The 23,056-nt window shown below is 41.5% G+C and overlaps 1 protein-coding gene across 1 annotated transcript in view; it reads right to left on the minus strand.

Moving 5' to 3' along the window:
- The window catches only part of LOC308510763 (vascular endothelial growth factor receptor kdr-like), a 435,828-nt gene extending 417,920 nt beyond the window's left edge, over nucleotides 1-17,908 (minus strand). The window contains exon 1 of the mRNA XM_081080791.1: nucleotides 17,774-17,908. Coding sequence (XP_080936917.1) covers nucleotides 17,774-17,852 — 79 coding nt within the window. The 5' untranslated portion in view covers nucleotides 17,853-17,908. The remainder of the gene's footprint in view (nucleotides 1-17,773) is intronic.
- Between the last annotated feature and the right edge of the window lie 5,148 nt (nucleotides 17,909-23,056).

A 23,056-nucleotide genomic window follows, 5' to 3' on the forward strand; every position in this document is an offset into this window, starting at 1 on the left:
TCCACCCTTCAAGCATGGTCTCTCTATAGATCATGGCAGCACTCCAAAGCATACAATGGGTTCTTCTATCTGCCCGAGAGCCTTAGGGATCAGAGATTTGGATAATGGTGGGTAAACATAGTTGTCATTTTGCACATAGCTGGGTCTATCAAGGACCTAGTCCTGGCCAGCATGAATGGTATTAAATCCAAGGCATGCTTGCTTAGTGTTTTCTCTTGGTCCTTCAGATGCCATTTGATCCCATGCTATGTTGGAAATATTTAATTCAAGGCATTTTCTTAGTACTCCCAAACTCAAATATGGCAGGGTGGCGTACTCCCAGCAAGTGGTTTCTTCATTAAGGTTCTTCACATACATCCCACACTGCCATATTCAATCAACACTCAACAGAATTGAGCAAGCAAGTAATTTTAATTAAATGCCAGTATCTTAGAAGAAATAATTCTCCTTATGGTCTTGGTACCATTAGGACCTTATTCTCATATCATACTGAGAGCAGGTAGGTGGAGGTAGTATTCTTTTGCATTGGATTGATGAGCAGAGGCAAATGTTTTATTCCAGAAAAAAAAATCTGGATTCATGCCCATTTTCCAGTTACTTTGCCACTATATTTTTCTCCCTGAGTATATAGTACACACCTAATTTATTTTTCCAGACCTGTAAAAGGGATCTCAGGAAAAGGTGAGAAACTTATTCACACTGAGGTGCCAGAAACTACTAATAGAATGATTTCCCTGCCAGCCTTACCCTCTATATTTCCATTTTAACTGGGATCAAAGCCCTAAGCCAAGAGTTAAGCCCTCTTGGTTAAATTTCAAGCACTGGTCATAGGAGGAGAAGTAATTTTTAGTGGAAATTTTTCCTACTCTAGAATTCATATTCCATATGCTGGGAAGTGTAGTTAAAAGGACAATGAATGAGAAAAACAGAGTTGTAACTGATTCTGCCACCAGTGTGCAATGAATCTTGAAACAAAGTTATTCTGAGACTCAGTTTTCCTATATGTAAAATGAGAAGGAACTCGATGGTCTCTGAACAAATTTTGATTTTCTTTAACATTACAATATCTGCTCAGCTGGACAGCAGTTTATTCATTTGTCTAGAATCAATAAGATAAATTAAAGTGGACAGGACAAAGAAAATCAGGGAACAGGCTTAGGAAAATGTAATCTCTCTTCTCCTCGTGTCTGCACTTGGGTTGAAGTTTCTAAGTGAATATGGTACCTCTGGGAAAGTGCCTTTGCTTTCTTGGCCCCATTATTAAAAAGTGAAGGAGAAGTAAAGGGAATCATGATGGGAAGCAGAGCAGTGCTAATGCCTATATTACATGGGCTAAGGGATAGTGAAAAAAATCAATTTTCCTTCACCAACCAGTTATAGGGTAATTTACTCTCCCCTGAAAATTATCCAAACTATTTTAACTTTGCATCCTGTGTGTCTTTGAATGATTTTCCTCATGATATATAAAGAAAGCAAAGCGACTTCTTGATGACCTATGTCCCAGATTCATCCTTTGGCAAAATTAAACCTCTCCTGCCATGTGGCTTCAACCCATTTTCTTTTCTAACCTCAGTGAAAATTGATGACAGCTCTATCTACTGTCTCCTTACCTTCTTAAAAAAGCCCATCATAGTGTCGGCAACAGACTCACTGCTCTGGAAACTCTGTAAGGTGACCAGAACTTCCTCAGCTGGCCAATATTTGAACACACACACACACACACACACACACACACACACACACGAAAAGATTTACAGTTGTGAGTATGCAAAACATACTCTTTTATTATAACTTATTATTGTATAATTTTCCATACAAACAACTATAAACCTAGTTTTTCCCCACCGTACATATCTATGTATCCACTGATACTGGATGGACACCAAACCATGTCATATGAGAAATAGTTGAAGGACAAAGGATTCTGTTTCTTTAGCTTAAAGAATGTAAGACTCAGAAAAGCTATGATCAATCTCCTGATTTGAAATTGGAAATAGAGGTTCCTAACAGAACCTTAAAATCCCTCTAAGCCCAGACATCCTGTTGTTTTGTAATTACCTGGGTATTGAATATTGAACTCTTGCCATACAACAACCAGCTTCTTTGGCACCTGCTGGAGTGTTTCCCTCGTGCTCTAGTGCTGCTAATATTATAGACCAGAACAGTACACTCTGCTCCTTTAAGAGTTAATTTAGAATACAGCACTTCTGCTCAAGCTTGAAACAATAGGAGCCTAGCTAATCAAAGCCTCTGGCTGCTGAAATCTTATTCTGTAGGCATTATTATCAGACATAATGGAAGCAATTTAGCCAGAACATCATTTCCTTCTCTGTGGTGACAAAGAATAGACTCCACTGTTCATGACAACAGAGCTGGGTTTCTTCTTCTTTTCCTACCATTTAATAGAAAACAATAGTGAATCCAAACACAACCGGCCTTTTCACTCCTATACCATCACACCCCTAAAGTCAATAACAACAAAAGCTGCCAGTGGTTTTCTAAGAAAATAGAAACTTTTCATACACTGCCTGCTATGATTCTGGAGGGAAGCCCACTAGGTCAAATATTTTCATGTCCCAGTTCCCTCCATCTACCCTGTCTTGGCACTAAAGGGCATTTTTAAGCAAGAAAGGACTATTTTCACAGCATGTGAGAATTTATTGTGTAAAACCTAAAGAAACTGAAGACCAGCTTGGCTGAATAACTTACCTAAGATCACATGGATAATGCCAAACTGACAGCCTCACGAAAGTCAAGATTTCAAAAGTCAGTGTGTCCCACCTTTTCCCAGTGCAGGAAGGAAGCCTGGTGTGGGAGAAGCCAGATGGATAATTAAAACAGGAAAAAGATTGTTCCCTGAGGAAGCTCTCCCCTACTTGGTTTTCCACATGTTGGGAGGTGAAGTACGGGTAAGATTTCAGATTGTGAGAGGGTCTGAGAAAGGAAGTGCCAAGGAATTCGGACTTGATCATGAAGGCAGTGAGGAATCATTTGTAGCTCTTAATACAAGAAGTGGCATGATGAAAGCGGTGATTCCTAGAGGCCCAGTGCATGACATTTGTGCAGGCAGTGGTGGGGTGAGGGTGGGGGGGAGGTTCCTCAGCCCAGCCTGCACCCTTTCGCAGTCCTGGAGCCATTGGGGAATCATGTGGGGAGAAGACCTAAGCTCGCAATTGAACATCCTTAGCACTGCCTTCTGGCTGAGTGCACTGACCACCAGGAGGCAGCTCCTGAGTTGAGCGCCTGCCCCCTGGTGGTCAGTGCTCATTATAGTGACCAGTCATTCCGTTGTTTGGCCGATTTGCATATTACCCTTTTATTATATGGCATGAGTGTGGTATATAGGTAAAGTGGAAAAGGGAAGAATAGGAGCCAATTGTAAAGATGATTTACACTGCATCTTGAAGTACTTAGTCTGAGCAAACTTTGTATATGCTCATGAAGTCTGAGAGTCTGTGGTCTGCTTTTGACACCTGAGATCTATACGTATATGATCATCATGACATCCTGTGCAAACAAAACACTAAATCTCTTGAGTGTTAGCTAAAATGGGGTAGAATTGTCATGAGGAGTGTTTTGTAAATGATGAAGCACTAAACAATTGATAATTATTATCTCTATTTCTCTTCTGTCTACAGAAAAATAGAATCACTAAATTAAGTAACTTTGTATCAGACCATCTATCAGGTTCATCCTTATCTCTGGGCTAAGATGACATAAGGGAGTGGGCTGATAATGAAAAACAGACCTAAGCCAGATAACTTTTGAGTTTTGCTGAGACTGACAAGTAACTTGAGCTTGTTCTATTCATTTTCACATCTCTAAAGTCAATAAACAACATTTCCAGGTTTATGGTTCTCAAATTTCGGCACTTATACAAGCAAAGCTTCATCTTTAGAACGCAGATTGGGGGGGGAGATGAAGATGAGGTTTGCACTTTTAAATTTTTTTGAGTGCAAATACCAAAGCAACATCAACAGATTCTAAGACTTCAATAACAACCAGTCTTATTTGTGGTTTTGTTTCTCTTTTTTTGTTGTGAAAATAGAAGGATTTTGCCTAAATTAATAGGTTGCAAAAACAGATGCATTTCAGGTGTGGTGTATTTATACAATTAAATATTACAAAGCAATAAGAAGGAATGATCTATGACTACCCACCACAGTTTGGATGAATATTTAAGAAGAAAGACACCAAAGAATACGGACTGATTATAATTCAATTTATATAAAGCAGAAAGCCCAGAAAAACTAATCTGTGCTATTAGAAAACAGGATAATAATTACATTTGGGAAGGTTGTGTTGAGAGGGGGTAGAAGAGCCATTTCTGGGGTACGGTAGTATTCTGTATTTTTATTTGGATGTTGATTATATAGGTGTATTCAATCTGTAAAATTGATCAATCTGTATACTTACATTCTGTTTGTACACTTTTCTTCATATATACTTCAATAAAAGTTTTAATGACTCAAGCAGCCCTGTCCTACAGGAACAAAACAAGTAACATCTGCCAGAATTACAAGGAGGATGTATTCCAAAGCAAGAAGAAACCTCTGTGTAGTGCATCTGACTTCTTAGAATGCCAGAACCACAGACTGTCTAAGCTTGGAAACAACCAAGTTCTCCACCTAAATACTAGAGTATAAATATGAGCACTAGTCACCTCCTCTTTCTGTGCCCTAAGTCCAAAGTGAATGAGCACCATTGTCAGGCCTGGAACTCAGTGTCCTAACTCCTAAGCCATTGTTCTTTGCATTGTACCACACTGAACACTGGTTCCAGAACTTTGCCTGCATACGAAATTACAAAGCCTTGGTGATTGAAGGAAGAAAAGTGCCTTTATACACTACACAAAACTGGAGATAAAGTTCTTTGTCTAGAGCAATTGTGAAGATTTAGAGAGAAAAATGTAAAAACTTTGTTCGCCCCCCTCCCATCTCCCCCTTCAAAAAAATATCAAAGCTTAAAATGGTTCCGAATTAATTGATTACAGTAAGTACTATAATTAACAAACTCATGTTAATTGGACTCTGATCTCCTTGAATACTACATAATTATTAAACATAAAAGTTCTCTTGTGTACTGATTTCTGATTCCAGGAACCTGCTTAACTACATGGACATGAGCTAAGACTGAAGTTGTTTGCTCTGTTTCTAGAAAAATAGCAGTCCCCTTCTCTATGCTCTCCTCATCCCCATGTCCTTCCATTTACTCACATGTAGACCCAGAGCCCCTCAATATTTCTAGCTTCCTATCCCACCACTGGGCTTGTACTTGGAGAAACCACAGAAACTAAAGACTAGAGAATTTTAAAATAATATTAATAATGATGATAAACCAGGGTATGGAAGAAAACAATGGAAATGGCTTTTGTAAAGAAGTATATGGATAATTACAAAAAAATACTGTGGCTCTCTCTGTCAGCATTTGACTCACAGGAGGAAAAGCTAACGGTTCCTGAGACTGATGGCAATGGAAAGCACATGTCCTGAGTTGGCATTGACAATGGCAGAGCAACTTAATGGCTCTTCCATGGCTTCCTCTGGTGAGACCAATTGATCTAAGCATGCCTTTTTTAGCTCCAGGCTTGGTGCCCAGGCATGATGTGGTCTAATGATGGGCAGTATTTATTGTAGGTCAGTGGTTCTCAACCTTGGCTGCACATTAGAATCATCTGGGAATCTTTTTAAAATCCTGATTTTTGTGCCCTGGACAGTTTGGTTCACTGGATGGAGCATCGGCCTGCGGACTGAGGGGTCCCGGGTTCGATTCCGGTCAAGGGCATGTACCTTGGTTGCGGGCACATCCCCAGTAGGGGGTGTGCAAGAGGCAGCTGATCGATGCTTCTCTCTCATCGATGTTTCTAACTCTCTATCCCTCTCCCTTCATCTCTGTAAAAGATCAATAAAATATATTTTTTTTAAAAATCCTGATTTTTGGGCCTCATCCTCCGGAAATTCTGTTTCTTTGTTACTAATGTTGTGGCCCCACCCCATAACAATCAGGATTATTACAAATGCAATTTCACACAGTGTCAAGAATCAGCAGTCAGGAGATGCACGTCTGTCCAGTTCCAGCTCTGCCAATAACTGTAAGATATTGCATAAGTTGCCTCCTCACTCTGAGTCACAAATTTCCCCATCTAAAAAAGGCAAAGATCTGAGTGATTCTATTCATTCTATTGGCAGTATTTCTAGATAACCTACAATGTTCCCTGAAAATACTATATTATTTTACTTATATGTGAAATTTAAAAAATAAATCAAATGAACAAGCAAAACAGGAAACATATTTATAGATACAGGACACAAACTAGTGGTTATCAGAAGGGGAGGCTTAGGGATAGATAAAATAGATAAAGGAGATTAAGAAGTATAAACTTCCAGTTATACAATAAATAAGTCATGGGGATGTAATATACAGCATAAAGAATATATTCAATAATATTGTAATAACTTTAATGACAAATGATAATTAGACTTATTGTCATGATCACTTCATAATATATACATATATTGAGCCACTATGATATACATCTGAAACTAATAGGACATTATATGCCAATTATACTTTAATTAAAAAATTCTGTCATAAGCTACAAACGGATTAATCTTGACAACATTATGCTAATTAAAATAGTCATTCACAGAAAGACAAATACTAAATCATTCAACTTATATAAGGTATTTAATGTAGTCAAAATCATAGAAACACAAAGTAGAATATGACTAATAGGTGCAGATAGGGGAAGGAAATAGGGAGTTCTTGTTTCAGTTTTATGAGATGAAAAAATTCTAGAGATCTGTATTAGAAGTGTGCACTAATGTACTATATACTTAATATGGCTAAGATGGTAAATTTTGCTATGTGTTTTATATTATAACTAGAGGCTTGGTGCATGAAATTCATGTACTGGGGGGTGTCCCTTGCCCAGCCTGCACCCTCTCCAATCTGTGGCCCCTCGGGTGATGTCCAACTGCTGATTTAGGCCTGATCCCTGTGGACATCCCTCTCACAATCCAGTACTGCTGACTCCTAACCACTCGCCTGCCTGCCTGATTGCCCCGAACCACTTCTGCCTGCCAGCCTGATCACCCCTTAATGCTCCCCTGCTGGCCTGATTAACACCTAACTGCTCTCCTGTCAGCTCGATCGCCCCCAACTGCCCTCCCCTGCCGGCCTGATCTCACCCACAACTGCTCTGCCTCCTAAGCAGCCATTGGCTCCTCACAGTTCACCCAGATTTGGTTCTGATTGGTCAGTTTCTATGCCAGTCAGCATCAATTGCCCCACCTCCTAGGCAGCCATTGGCTCCTCACACTTCACCCAGATTTAGTTCCGACTGATCAGTTTCTATGTCAGTCAGCATCTCTGAGCCTATCAATGGGGCCTGATCAGAAAGGCAGGGCTGATCAGCAGCCCTGGTGGAGGCCTGGAGAGAAATGGAGGCACAGCTGCTGGAGAGAAAGGGAGAGGCAAGTGCTGATCAACAGAGGCTATGCATCAGACCCTGCTTCTCTCTTCAGGCCTCTCTCTAGGCTTGATCCGCAGCCCCCTCAGCAGCAGTGCTGGGTCACCACACCTGCAGCCTGCAGCAGTCAGTGCTGGGTCACCATGGCAATCCAGCACTGACTGCAGGACTGACTTCCAGTTGGTGGAGCCTCCGGTCATGACAGACCGAACATTTTTTTATATTAGGATAATAAAAACATACATGTTTTAAAAATAAAGAAAAGAAAACCTGCTGAGCAGAAGCCAGACACAAAATGGTACATACTGTATGATCCCATTTACATGAAATTTTAGAATAGGCAAAACTAAGCTATAGAGGCAGAACACAGATCAGTGGGCTGGGGGTGAAAGAGGAAACTGACTATTAAAGGCCACAAAGAAACTTTCTAGGATGATGTCATTTACCGTATATCTGCATTGTGGTGGTGGTGGCTATTTGGATATACACATTTGTCAAAATTTATTTGTCAAACTATACATTTAAAATGGGTGTGTTTTATCATATGTATATTTTACCTAGGATAAAATTGAGTTTAAAAAACCAAAAAAGGTGAAGTTTTGATAAGCCAGCTGTTCTATCTTATAGCCTAGGGCAGTGGTCGGCAGACTCATTAGTCAACAGAGCCAAATATCAACAGTACAATGATTGAAATTTCTTTTGAGAACCAAATTTTTTAAACTTAAACTATATAGGTAGGTACATTGTTATTTACTTAATTAGGGTACTCCTAAAAACGTCCTCAATCTGATTGAGGTATGTTCCCTGAGGTCCACCCCTTCCACTCTCCCATCCACACTCGTCTTGTATACTTGTTTCAGGTAGATGAGTGTGGATGGGAGAGTTGGAAGGAGTCGACAACAGCGAACGTACTTCAAAACAATGTACCTCCCCTGCGCTGCATATCCCACGGCCCGCCTGCGCCGCGTCTCCGTCGACTGACCAACCGACACCCCCCACTTCTTCTAATGCCACTTCTTCAAAATAGACTCGCCCAGCCTGAAAACAGACTTCTGCGCATGAGCCACAAAGTTTCAATTGCACTGTACGTGCACGCCCACACGTGGTATTTTGTGGAAGAGCCACACTCAAGGGGCCAAAGAGCCGCATGTGGCTCGCGAGCCGCGGTTTGCCGACCACTGGCCTAGGGGAACAGATATCTAAACAATTCTCATCCCCTATGGTGAACTTGCATTTTTGGAGAATTTTTTTTTATTATTGAAGTTGACCTAGAGAAATCCATCACATTATGATCCTCCATTGTTATATTTCTATTATTTAGAAAAATGAGAAATAAATATAACCCCTACCTCATCCCTAACATAACATTTGGAAAGAATTACACATACTGTTAAATTTATTTCTAACAAATGTCTCCACCATTTTTGTACCTGAGAAAAGTCTTAATTTTCTAGGCCTGCTTTAAAATTTTACATCTACTTATATAATACTAATACTTTTAGTTTTTACCAATTTGCATTTTTATAATCTAACAACTCTGATTCCAAGTGATTGTATCTCCTAATAAAATAAACTATCACAAGTTTTTCTGTGTTTGTTTGAAATTGTCTCCACCCATCAAAATTGGATAAATCCTCAAATCTGATCCCAAATCAGATGGTGCTTTCTTATTACAATACTAAAGGCCTGGTGCATGAAAATCGTGCATAGGGGGTCTCTCAGCCCAGCCTACACCCTCTCAAATGTGGAACTCCTCGGGATTGGGCCTATACTGGCAGTCAAACATTCTTCTCACAATCCGGGACTGCTGGCTCCTAACCTCTTGCCTGCCTGCTGGCTTGATTGCCCCTAACCACCTCTGCCTGTCGGTCTGATCGACGCTTAACTGCCCTCCCCTGCAGGCCTGATCAGCCCTAACTGCCCTCCCCTGCTGGCCTGATCTAATTAGCATATTACCCTTTTATTAGTATAGATTGGGAATTCAGGAGAAGGAAAGAGAATGGTAACAAGAGAATACTAAAAGATACAGAGGAGTGAGAGTAAAATAGAGGAGAACTCAATGCTTCAAAGCAGCAGAGCATTTCAAATATCATCTCTAGTCCAGTTCTCCCATTTTAAAGATAAAGAGACCGAGGCTCAGAGAGGGCAACAGACACTTCCACATCACACAATGAGTACGTGACATAGCTAGGCCCAGAATTAGGTTATCTGGATTCTAAAAACAGTACTCTTTGCACCGTTAATGCAGTCTGGATGAAGGTGGCCTGAAAGTTTTTACAAGAAAAGAATGGAAAAGCGGAATCAGAAGGAAACTAAGAAGCACTGGAGGGGATAATGGTACAGGAAAACAGAAGAAAAGAAAATTGGCCAGATAGTACAAGGGTCAAACCACCTTGACCCCTTTTCCTAAACAATCTCTGATCATGGGCAAACATCCTCATTTACTTCCTTGACAGTGTCTTTCCCACAGTTATGAAAAAACACAGGAAGATCTAAGGAAACCTATTTGGAGAAGCAAAGCTAAAGTGGGTAGGATCTCAAAATATACTTAACATGCATAGATTTCCTTCCCATCCAGAGGTGCCAGACAGACTGGGGCCAAATTCGGTTCTGTCTATGGTCAGTGACTGCTCTGAGGTTGGAAAGAGCCAGGGAATAACAAAGAGCTACAAGTTCACCTCTCAGAGATAAGAATCTTCCCCACTTATTCACCCCTCCCTCTGCTCACTGCTATGGTGTCCAGCCACAGCTTTGAAAGCCTCCTTCCCCTTCGAAACACTTTATTATTTATTATTGGGGGGGGGGGAGGAGATGGGAGTCAACTGAGTATCAAGCCACGCTCAATTTACTAGTATTAGAATATAGAAAAGCAAGGTGAGGAAAAGTTGCAAGGTGATCAGGAGGGTCAAGAGACTCAATTCCAACAGTGCAGCCTAATGCTTAAGAACATAAATTAGAACATGGTTAAGAACATGAGGTAGACTGCATCCATTCAAATTATGCCTACCACTTACAAGTTGTGTGTCTAGGGCCAGTCACTCTGTTCCTTTGCGTCTCAGTTTCTTGATATGTAATAAGAAATAATAATACTTCCCTAAGAAACTGTTGGGAGGTTAAATGAGCTAATAAAATGTTTAATTTATTTGAAAAGATAAAGGCACTTCTATGTTCATTGCAGCATTATTTACAGTGGCCAAGACACAGAAACAAATGAAGTGTCCCTCAATAGATGATTGGATAAAGAGGGTGTGGTACATATACACAATGGAATACCACTCAGTCATTAAAAAAGATGAAATATTGTCATTTACAACAACATGGATGGATTTTAAGAATAGCATGTTAAGTGGAATCAGTCAGGCAGAAAAAGTCAAGAACCATATGATTTCACTAATATATGGGCTATAAAATTAAAAGCAACAAATGAACAAACAAGAAAAACAAACAAAAACTCATAGACACAGACAACAGTATGGTGGTTACCAGAGAGAAAGAGGTGTAGGGATAGTAAAGAGTAAAGGGGGTCAAATATATGGTGACAGGAGAAGATTTGATGTTTGGTAGTAAACACATAATGCAATCTACAGATGATGTATGATAGAATTGTATACTTAAAATCTATATAATCTTATTAACCAACTAGAGGCCCAATGCACAAAATTCATGCAAGGGGCTCCGAGGGCCAGGGCAGCAGACCCAGCTTTCGTAGAAGCAGCCCTGGCCCTTGCAGCAACAGCCCCAGATGCCACGCCTGCCCTCACAGCAGCAGCCCCGCAAGGATTTCTGGAAGGACATCCGGTCTAACTAGCATATTACACTTTTATTATTATAGATGTCATTCCAATAAATTTAATAAAAAATAAGGTAAAGTATTTAAAGCAGTACCTGGCATATAGTAAACACTTAATAAATGTTAACTCATTTTCATTTTCAGATCTCTGCAGGAATATTATGGGGAAAGTGAAGCTAATTATATTCTGCATGGCCCAAAGTATGGGTTTAGATTTTTAGGATTAGTGTGTGGTAGCCCAGGGAGATAAGGTCTAAATTAAACATGAGGAAGATCTTTTAATAGAGTTTTCCTAAGGTGGAATAATCTACCTCCTAAGCTAGTGATGTACAACCATAAACTGGACAACTACCTGGCAAGACGGTAATATAAGAGTTAAATAAAGGAAGGACTGGGTTTTAAATGCTCTTCATAGACTCTTACCTCTAGCCAGGAGAGTCTATTGTTTCATAAGGTTGATAAGAAATAGCTCATATCACCAAACAGGGAGCTGGGATCCAAATAGAAGTGAGAAAATGCAGTTTCCATTGGAGAGAGATCTGTATGGTATCCAGACACACCAGTGCTGCCAGCATCAAGAAATTCCACCCCTATTTAATCATTTGAGAAATCATGAAAGAAGACACAGAGCTCTTTGCTTATGCCTTTGTTAAAATAATCTTTGGAAAAGTACAGATAGGAAAACACATAAGTTTAGACTGGGCCTGAAGATTACAGAGCAGTACTTAGAACTAGATGTGTGAATGCCTGTTGGATATTCTTTAAAACAAATTAAAAGGAAATATTCATTTTACCAGATCAATGCCATAATACTAAATATCAGGTGCATAATTCTAGCCAGATTTCCAGAGATGCCAATAATACTTTGTGTGACTTTGGGTAAGTCTCTTCCTCTCTAGGCCTAACTGTAACCCAAGGGGATGAGACAAGTGGGCTTTAGATTGGGGTGACCATATAATTTACCATCAAAACTGAGAAATCATTAATAGTCAGTCTGTGTCAATAGGTAACACTGGGCTATACTGGGAAAACTGGGATGTATGTTCACCCTAAGGATGACATTGCAGCTCTGACCATCTAAGATCATATAACTCTATAAGTGGGACAAGGAATCCAAATATTTTATCTTGGGATTTCAGAACAAATGTTTGACTCCTGGATGGTTGCAAGAACATTGGTGGCACTTTAAATGCCAAGTTGATAAATTGGAACCTTTCTATTTAAAGGAGCTCATCCCAGGCCCCTTAGATATGTTATATTATCTACTTAGAAAAGGAAAAGGAAAAGGCAGGGTTAACTTCCTAAGATTCCCTGCTCCTTAGAGATTACAATTAGCCTGGAAATGATGTCTGAGAGTCATGAACTCTCAGAAATTGGAAAGCCCTGGATATAATCTTGTAGTCCAGTGTGTTTCCATCTATTTTCTTTTTAATTTTAGTAGTTGGATCATCATTTCAAATTAGCCTTAACTCTAAACTCAATACCCTATCTAATAAAAGCCTAATATGCAAATGCAAATTATCCCCTCAGGTGGTCATTCCACCGAGAGTTTGACCACTTGCTATGATGTATGCTGACCACCAGGGGGCGACGCAGAACGTGGCAGGCATCAGTGATGCACTGCAACCTCTCACTGGCTACCTGGGGATGGGGATGATGGGGATGAAGGTGCAGTGAGAATGCGGGATGCCCACAAGCTCATTCTTACTCCCTCTGCTACCCTCCCCCAAGATGCCAGGGCTGCCACACTGGGGAAGTCCCCTTTCCCCCCCACTTCTCCCCCTCCCCCCGCGATCAGGTGCTGGGCGCCGGCAAGGAGCCTGCCCTGCACCCAAGCGGCCTCTTCCAGGTGAGCAAGGCCTCAGCTGCCGGGACCACAGGTGCCAGTCGGGCTCCCCATGAGCCCAAGGGTTCACTCAGGAGCAGGTCTGCAAGGCTGGCCAGGAGAGAGCACACTGCCTGCCTGACTTCAGTGCGGTGCCGCTGGGCAGCCCAGAGGCCCACACTGCGCCCCAGCCTGCGGTGTCCAGCTGTGCTCACCGCATCTCCACATGGGCACTCGGGTGCCGTGACTCAGATGGAAGGAGGCACACAGGGACCTGGGGGCCCAGGTGCTTCCCAGGGCCCAGAGGTCAACTGGGACCCCCCCACTTCCACGCCAGATGCTCATGCTTTGATTGCCAGCCAGGCCTAGGGACTGCACCCATGCACAAATTTCGTGCACTGGGCCTCTAGTATAAAATAAATAAGAGCAGAACTTCTCTGGTTAAAGGAGGTGCAGGTAGAAAGACCAAATCTTGACTTACTTGGCCTCCCCCCATTCCCACATCTGAAATCCTAGAGGCCAGCATTGCACAGTTCAACAGTCTGATCTGATTTCAAAAACACCAGGCCAAATCCAAAGAGCTGGTTTTGCATCCAAGATATGTGGAATGCTGAGCACTGTGTGCATGAGACTGTGAAGAGCATTTTACAAAAAGGCAGAGAGGGAGGACAGTAGGAAAGCCTATACAAATTGAGGGAACTTCTACAAAGTTAGACAAAGACTTCAAAACAGAGAGACTGGGGCTATCAAATACAAGAGGAAAATAATGGATTTTGAACACATCACCATCCCAATCACCAAGTCTCTGCTCCCACTCCACCTGCCATTTAGAGACTCAGTGTCCTGTCTTTTTGTATCCCTAAACAAAAGAAAATAAGTCCAAGAACTTCATTTTAGCTTAATCTTAAATATTTCAGCTTTTTTTCCCTTTTGGGAAGAGGTCCATTAGGTTCACTAGTAGAAAATACTTGATTTTCCAAAGGATTTCTAGTTAGAGATTAGTGTTTGAGCCATCATGATTCAGATAATTCAGGGTACCACCATGAAGATGACACCTACCTTTGAGGACCAGCTAATTTCCACATTAGCCTTTTGAAATAGTGGAGAGACAGATACATAGTGGTATCCTTCCCTTGCAGGCACCACAATTTTTCTTCATAAAATCTTTATGATCATGTTTCAGCTAGTTTTACTTAACAGCTTCTCTTCTGCCTTAGAACTTTAATAAACTTCATCTATATGTATATATAGCAAGTGCTATTTCCTGGGATCACAGAATCCTTGAATAACAAATAGGAAATCTGAGAACCCACAGAACTTTCCCAAGATCTGTCTTCCTCCAATCGTTTTTATCTTTACTCTTTCATATCATTACCAGAGAGCCTAGCATGGACTGAAAATGTCACCAGATAATGAAGTTGTTTTCTTTTTTGTTTCTTTCTTAGCTGGAGCCTCTTGCTCCCTAATTTAATTAAGCCATTAGCATACAGGAGTGGGCAGAAGTAGGTTTGCAATTGTGCATACACAAAACCTGTAGTTTATTCTTATATTATTACTATTTAATAATTATTGTATTTTTTATTTGTATTATACCTGTAAACCTACTTTTGCCAACCCCTATATTATAACCAGAGAAGTATGATTAAGAGAGAAAGGGATTTAGAACTTCAAATATCTACATGATTGCTACAGGGAAAAGGTAGGAACTTTATTCTTTGTAATTTTTTACTTCTTTCTGAATATTCCCAGTAATAGGGGACTCTCCGGCCCCCAAGTTAGCCCATTTCATTTGCAGCAGCTAAAATGGTTGGAATGTTCTTGTGTGTAAATGGCCCTTCAAACACTTGTAGACAGCTTTCATACAACTTCCCACCCCATCTCAAAGAGCTTTTCCTTCTCCCAGCTAAAAGTCCCTACATTTTTTTTGTTCCTTAACTGAAAAAAAAATTCAAGAACCCTTTCCATCCAATTTAATCTCTTATGAAAACACTGCACCTTGTCAGTGTCCCTTTGAGAATGTGGTGCCCAAAGTCAAGCTGCAGTACACCAGGTAGAGTCTGGCCAGTGAAGAAGAGAGTAGAATCTTTCTGTTTTTGTTTTTTTCTAGGTCTGAATATTATTTTTTAATATAATCAAAATATGTGTTTTACTTGCCTGTAAGTTGAATATGTCAGCAATATATGTCAGTGCAAATATCCCTATCTTTTTTTTTTCCCACAAATATGCATCTATAAGCCATGTCTTCCAATTATTTTCTTAAAGGTTTTATTTCCCCCTTTCTCTTTGGGAAGAGGAGTACCCAAAGTTACAAGCTTGTATTTATATTTATTAACATTCTTATTGCCCTTTTGAATACCAATTCTATAACTGACCATATCTTCCTTCTTTTAATTGAATATTTTCTCATTATGCCACAAATATTGTCCTCCTATACAAGCACAAAATTATTGAAGAAAATGAAGCCAACGCCTAGTGTTTTTTCCTTTTTAGAAATTGTCCTCCAGACACATATCCATTCTAAAAATATATTTTATGTGTGCCCCTTAACCAGCAGTTCTGAGGCCATTCCAAACACTTACAAGCCCCCTAGGTCTAATCTTCATCTTTCTCTAACAGGAAGAGACTTTATTCAATTCCTCAGGAGACCCTAGTATTTTATTTCTCCAGCATTCCCCTTTGTTTAAATTTCAGAAATCCTACTGCAAAAAGAAACTGCATTATTCTGCCAATCCTATCTTCAATGAACTAACACCAGTTCTAATGATTATGGATTTCTCTTCTAGGAGTTTAGGTAATAAACTTGTAAATAATTAATTCTAGATTCTTACAAAGAGCAACAGCAAGAACAGAGGTTTTGTAATACTTTTTTCCTTCTTTTTGAAATACAGGACTACAACTGGCCGTCTCTAGATATATGACATCTCTGTGAGTATTTTCAGTGATTCATTATTTCTCATCCAAATGTTTTCTCAGTGCCCAGGGAAACCATTCTAGCTGGGAGACTTGCACCTAATTCCAGCAGTAAGGTGCTCTCTTTCCATCTCCAATCCACAGCAAATGTCATATTACTACCAATATTTGGTTTACTTTTTCTAATCTGGTATTGTCTTTCTTCTTGACAAAGAAGATGGAAGCCAAATACAAGTTTTCCCTATCATTTATAATTAAAGATCCAAGGCTCAAGAGAATAAGGGAACACAGTGTATTTGTGGTAGGGCCAAGACTAAAGACCAGTTGTTCAGATATCCATCTCTCTTTGAACTCTACCACAGATATCTCAAAAAAGAGTTGTTAAATGACTAACACATGATGTATTATTGTCCTCATTATGTTGGAATTATCTCAATGGACCTTTAGAAGTCCTAGAGGTCCAAAGAATTTAAATAATTTGACCAAGAACATACAGTACACCTCCAGATTCTTACCGGTGATATAAAGTTTAGGTTCAACAGAAAGCCTGGAAAGAATGGGAGTGGGTATTACAATTCCAAGAACTGAAAACTGGGTGATGAAGGAAAATGCAGATGACAATTAAAAATAAATTGTTAAGATTTTCCAGTTGTGTCTAGTGCCCACTACCTTGTCAAAAATCTAGTACACATTGGGAATTGGCCTGGGGGATCTTGGGTGGAAAGTTTGGCTCTGAGATTTTCTGGATACATTGGAGTCACAAGAGCTCTAAAGGCTGCAAAGTAAGCCACCTCCAGACTCCAGTATAGGCAGCTAATTACGGACTGGTGCTAATTACAGTCCTGTTAGCGATTTCCACCATTTGGCCCTGTGGCAAAAGGTTGAGGATCCTAGGTTTTCCAGGCTGGAAAAGCAATCACTACCCAAAGCAGCAGGCACCATCTACCAGAGCAGTCACTTTACCTGTTTTTCCTTTTTAGAAAAGTGTACCAAGTCTGACCCAAAGAATGGCTGCTGTGTTTAGTTGGGGCTTTCTCTATTTTTGTTTGTTTGTTTTTGTTTTGCTGAGTTTTTCAAAATATAACTTAAAAATATTGGGGACAGACAACTTCAAGAATTATAAACGACAACACATTTGAAAAACAAAAACAAAAAACTACACCCTAAAAAAGAAAGTAAATTTAATCCTCTGTCCCTTTGTCCCTTTCTTTTTGTCGAAGTACTCTCCACAGGTCAGAGAAAGACTACAGATGTGTCTTTTCCCTTTAATTGCTCAATTCCTCACAATTTACAGACTTAATCTTAGGAATACACTTTGCACTCTCCGGCTCCACCCGCGGAGTTGTGGCTGTACAACAGAGGGGGAAATTCAATGCTCCCTGTCCTGGAATAAATAAAGATATCACTCTCAGAGGGTAATTTTTCTAGATCTTTTGCAGCGAGTGTATGTTCTCTGTTAGGAAAGTCAGCTAAGGACTACCAACCATTACGCGCAAAAATTCCCTGTCACAGGCTTAGCCACCCTCGCCCTGGGGCCTACTAGTTTCGTGCATCCAGAACAGTTTCTCTTCTCTGGCCCACCGCAGACCAGGGTAGTTTCCAGCTATAGTCGGCTGCAGGTCTGGCTCAGAGGTGCGCCTGGCAAGCCACAGGCCAATGAAGAGCTCTTATTCTCTCTGTGGCACCCCTGACCTGACTTCTTTCGTGTGAGCTGAGAGGTTGGAGCACCAGGAACACACGCAGCGCTCAGTCAGCTGTGAGGCGACCAGTCGCTTACCTGAAGTCCCGAGCAGGGTGATCAGGAAGTGGGAAGCCAAGACAGTCAGGGCACCATGACCATGGCGAGGTGCAAGCATCGTGGGGCACAGAGTGCAGTGCCAGGCTCTCACTTCCCCCTGAGTTATTTCACTCCTCCTTCCTAAGAAAAAGGCAGGCAGTGGGGGATCAAGGGTTTAAAGTAAGGGATCTAAACTGTGTCCTCTGATTTGTCAACTCTGAATTCCGATCCTACCGCCCCTTCCAGGCCCCCTCCCTTGCTACTCTCTCAGCCCAGGGCCGCCCTCTTTCCCAGAGACCTCTCCTCAGGCCTCAGAGATACCGAGCTATTCCTAGCTATTCTGTGAGAGGAGCACAGTCTGGAGGAGCTCTCGCTCTCTGCCTAACACCCTATCTCCTCCCAGGTCCACAAGTCCCTGACAACCTTTGGTGGCAGGTGAGCTGTCCAGGTTCAGAGCGCCCCTACACCGAACCTGCAACTGGGGGAGTCGATGCTGGCACAAGTACCGCTCAGCTTCTCTGAGGAGCTCCCAACTTCTTTCTGCAACCCTGTTGAGAGGAGGCGAGGCGGCAAAGTCTGTCTCTGGAGGGAGGAAGTTCAGGACAAAGGTGGTGGTGGGGGGATGGGAAGGGGGGAAGAACCAGGAAAGGGAGGCTGGAGGGCAGTGTGAAAAATCCCAGAAGAGGCTAGTGCAGCTATCCAGGAGAGCGTCCCTAAGGGACTGATAGCCCTAGGGGTAAGTGCCTCAGTGTACTAGGGAGGGGGCGTCTGGTGGAGCTGCATTTCCCTTTCCTCCTTTCAGGAGCTCACCAGTTCCCTCCCCCAGGCTGACTTCTTGGCCTGAGTTTGGTACGGTATGTATCCGGGAAGGATGTGGGGGGTTCTTTGGGCAGGGAGAGGAAACACAGACGTCAGCGCAAGTGCTCCCCAAGGAGAACAGTTCTGGAGTTGGCTTCAAGCCTTCTGAGGCAGATTACTGTCTGTTCAGAAGGTGAGGGCTGGGGCAAATGGGTACTGCAATCTGCTTTGTCTAGGCTGGGTAGGAACAGACAGAGAAAACAGCACTCTGAAGGCTGGAGAGGTTATGAGCATAGATTCTATTGAAGTAATTGGCAAGCAGCAAGGGACATGTGGTTGTAAGTGTTGGGGACTACAATGAGTGGAGAGTCCCAGACTTCACGAGCCAGATGGATTCCTTACAGATCTCTAATCCTAAAGCTCTGTGTTACAAAAGAGGATATTGAGGCACAAAGAGGTCATTTGCCTTTCCTTGGGTAACCTGGCAAGACAGAGTGGATACCTGGACCAGAATGAATCTTTTTAATTTCTTTACTCCTCTCTCTTCCCCATGAAGGGAGATTGGGTTGTGGAAAGAGGAGAGTGGGATATACACTGTCTCTGGGAACTTGGGGGAGAAGGAGACACCCCAGACTGATACTCTACTTTCACCTCCCTCTTCCTCCATTCCTTGAAACTGTGGAAAGAAAATCCAAGCAGTCACCTGAGTCCCTCACAAAGCTGGACTTGGGAAACAAGGGTTCTGCTCCACACACCATTATTCTCCCTGGCAGGCTGCTGGCCAAGAGAAACTGAATCAGAGAAAGAATAAATAACTGACCTTAGATCTCACACCTAGGAAGTGGTAGGCCTGGATTCGTACTTAGATTTGCTTGATTTCAGAGCTCACATTCAAACCATTGAGATTATACATGTGAAAGTACTTTACCGATGTAAAGAACTAATAAAACCAGAAGCCTTTCAGGAGTTTCCCAATCTAACCCTTTAATTTTATGCAGATGGAAAAACAGAAGTACAGAGAAGGGAAAGGACATGTCCAAGATCACTCAGTGACTTAATGACAAGGAAAGGCTAGAACTGAGAGATCTTGAAGCTTAATCCAGGGCCATTCCTCATGTAACATGCTTCAGTTCTCAGCTTTGTCTCTCATAGAGAAAATAGTTGTAATTAGTCCATAGGGAATTATTTTATGAGTCTCCATTTTGGTGCTTATGCTAGGAAGTGGTGGTCAGAAAAGGGTTGTGTATAATGAGCTAGATTCTAAAACCAGAGAGAAAATTGAAAGGACTCAGTGAGATATGAGATGGGTTGAGAAGCAGAAACCAAAGCCAGAGGAAAACATGGGAGAGATCATTCACATTATTATCGATTCAACATGGAGAAAGCCTGCTTGTGAACTAAAACCAAGAGGCAGGCCCTTCCTTTGCCTCTGGAGAGATTGTGTGGTGATGCAGGATTATCCCAGGCTAAATTAGCTGTCTCCTCTATCTCCTCTTCTCCCCAGCTGCCAAAAGGTCTGTCATACTTGTTAAATTATAAGCAATTAAATAAAATAAAAATAAATTTTGGAATGATTTTATTTTTATTTATTTTTTTAATTAAATTTTTATTGTTCAGAGTATTACAGTTGTTCCTCTTATTTCCCCCCAAAGCTCACCTCCACCGGGTTCCCTCCCCCCAACTGTCTTCATCCACAGGTGTACTATTTTTGTCCAGTCTCTTCCTGCACCCCCGACACCCCTTTCCCCCGGAGAATTGTCAGTCCACTCCTTTCTATGCCCTTGATTCTATTATATTCACCAGTTTATTCTGTTCATCAGATTATTTATTCACTTGATTTTTAGACTCACTTGTTGATAGATGTGTATTTGTTGTTCAAAAATTTGCATCTTTACCTTTTTCTTCTTCTTCCTCTTCTTAAAGGATACCTTTCAGCATTTCATACAATACTGGTTTGGTGGTGATGAACTCCTTTAGCTTTTTCTTATCTGTGAAGCTCTTTATCTGATCTTCAATTCTGAATGATAGCTTTGCTGGATAAAGTAATCTTGGTTGTAGGATATTGGCATTCATCACTTGGAATATTTCTTGCCACTCCCTTCTGGCCTGCAAAGTTTCTGTTGAGAAATCAGCTGACAGTCATATGGGTACTCCCTTGTAGGTAACTGAGTTTCTTTCTCTTGCTGCTTTTAAGATTCTCTCTTTGTCTTTTGCTCTTGGCATTTTAATTATGATGTGTCTTGGTGTGGTCCTCTTTGGATTCCTTTTGTTTGGGGTTCTCTGGGCTTCCTGGACTTGTAAGTCTATTTCTTTCACCAGGTAGGGGAAGTTTTCTGTCATTATTTCTTCAAATAGGTTTTCAATATCTTGCTCTCTCTCATCTTCTGGCAACATTATAATTCTGATGTTGGTACGCTTGAAGTTGTCCCAGAGGCTCCTTACACTATCTTCATATTTTTGGATTCTTTTTTCTTTTTGTCTTTCTGGTTCGGTGTTTTTTCCTTTTTCATATTTCAAACCTTTGATTTGATTCTTGTGATCCTCTAGTCTTCTGTTGGAACTCTGTATAATATTCTTTATTTCAGTCAGTGTATGCTTAATTTCTAGTTGGCCCTTTTTCATAACCTCGAGGGTCTCACTAGATTTCTTGTGGGTCTCACTAAATTTATCGGTGGTTTCTAGAAAATTCTTGAAAAACCTTATGTGTAGTTTTGAACTCTATATCCAGTAGTTTGCTTTCCTCCATTTCTGTCATTTGTGATCAGTTTCTTTGTCTCTGCAGTTTTTATGCTACCCTGTGTTGACAGAGTGGCTTTCTGTGCTAGGTGTCCTATAGGGCCCAGTGGCTCAGCCTCCCCAATTACCTGAGGTGGACACTCTTGGTGCACCCCTTTGGGGGCTTTGTGCACAGTGTTGTTGTAGTTAAGCCTTGATTGTTGTAGGTATCACTGGGAGGAATTGATCTACAGGCCAATTGGATGTGAGAATCAGCTGTGTCTGCAGTGGGAGAACTTCTGTGCTGGAGACACCCTTCTGGGGCAAGACTTGCTTCAGTGGGGCTTTGGTGCTCACTGAGTCTGCCCCCTGAGTTTGTCCCTTATGGATCTGAGGAATTGTAATCTGGATGGTCCCACTCTGACCACTGGGTACACTGGCTTTTGGATCTCTAAGTAGGTGCTAATTTAGCCTCTGCCTGAGGCTACCCAGAAGGAGCTATGGAGAGATCTGCATATTCCTCTTCTTTGTTTGGGGTTTGGAGGTGCCCAGATGAGGCCCAGCTGTGAAGCAATGCAAGCTGCTCTGGGCCTTGGGTCTTCTTTTGGAAGTTCTAGGTCTCTCTGGCCCAGCTGCAGTTTGTTAGGTAATTTTCAGATTGCAAAGGGCTTGGCCTTTCCTATGCAAAAGCCTCTGCACACAGCTTGGGTGGGGCGGGGTCTCAGGGGATCAACAGGGCAGAACAAGCAGCTATGGCTGCTCCTCAGTCCTACCCTAAGAGGCCCCGCATCTCAGTGTGTCAGTAATCACTGCAAGCACCTCTGAGAGAAAGCTGCCCTTGAGTTCTGACCGATGCCAGACAGTCCAGTTTCTCTCCGTATGAGTCTGGGTCCCCAAAGACTCATCCCGAACTGGAGTTCAGAGCAGTCAGGAGCTTGTGTCTCCGTCCTGATTGAAAAAGACAGCTGAATCCTCAGTTGCCAGCCCTTTCCTTGTGTGCCTCTGTACCTCTGCACTCTACTTCCGCACCTCCTCTCAGTATCAGTGTGCTTTTCTCTTTCCTTCTAGTTGTAGAATTTCCACTCAGTCAGCCTTCCTGTGGTTCTGAATGATGTCCGTTTTGTCTTTTAGTTGTATTTTTGAAGTGGTTGTGTGAGGAAGCAATTTCCGGTATTTACCTATGCTGCCATCATGGTTTCTTCCTTTTTGGTTGTTTCGGAATGATTTTAATAGAACATGTTATGCTAGAGATAAATAAAGTAAATAGGAGTGGCCTGAAGAGGAATGGCAGACTGTAATCATGCCTGATTTACATTTTCAAGGAGATCTAAATAGCTATCCCATAACCAACAGATAGAACTTCACCATAACCCCAAGAGATACTCTGGGCTATGATTATGTTTCTCTTTAGCTAGAGATAGCAGCACAAAAAAGGAAGGCATTTCAAGGTGACATTCAAAATGAGGAATATTTGGGAGATGGGTGGCATAGGTTCATGATGAAACTCACACAACTGACCGACTAGTGTCTTTGCAATCAAGAAGAAGGCAAGCAATAAATGTAAGACCTGAAACCATAAAACCCCTACAAGAAAAAAATAAGCAATAAGTTATTTGTCATTGGTCTTAGCAATATTCTTTTTTTGGCCTGTCTTCTAGGGCAAAGACAACAAAAGCAAAAATAAAGAAATGGGACTACAAAGCTTTTGCATCAAACTACAAAGACTTTGTATCACATCAAAATAAAGGGGCAACTACTGAATGGGAGAAG

Source organism: Myotis nattereri (genome assembly GCF_964212035.1).
Source record: "Myotis nattereri genome assembly, chromosome: X".
Lineage (NCBI taxonomy): Eukaryota > Metazoa > Chordata > Mammalia > Chiroptera > Vespertilionidae > Myotis > Myotis nattereri.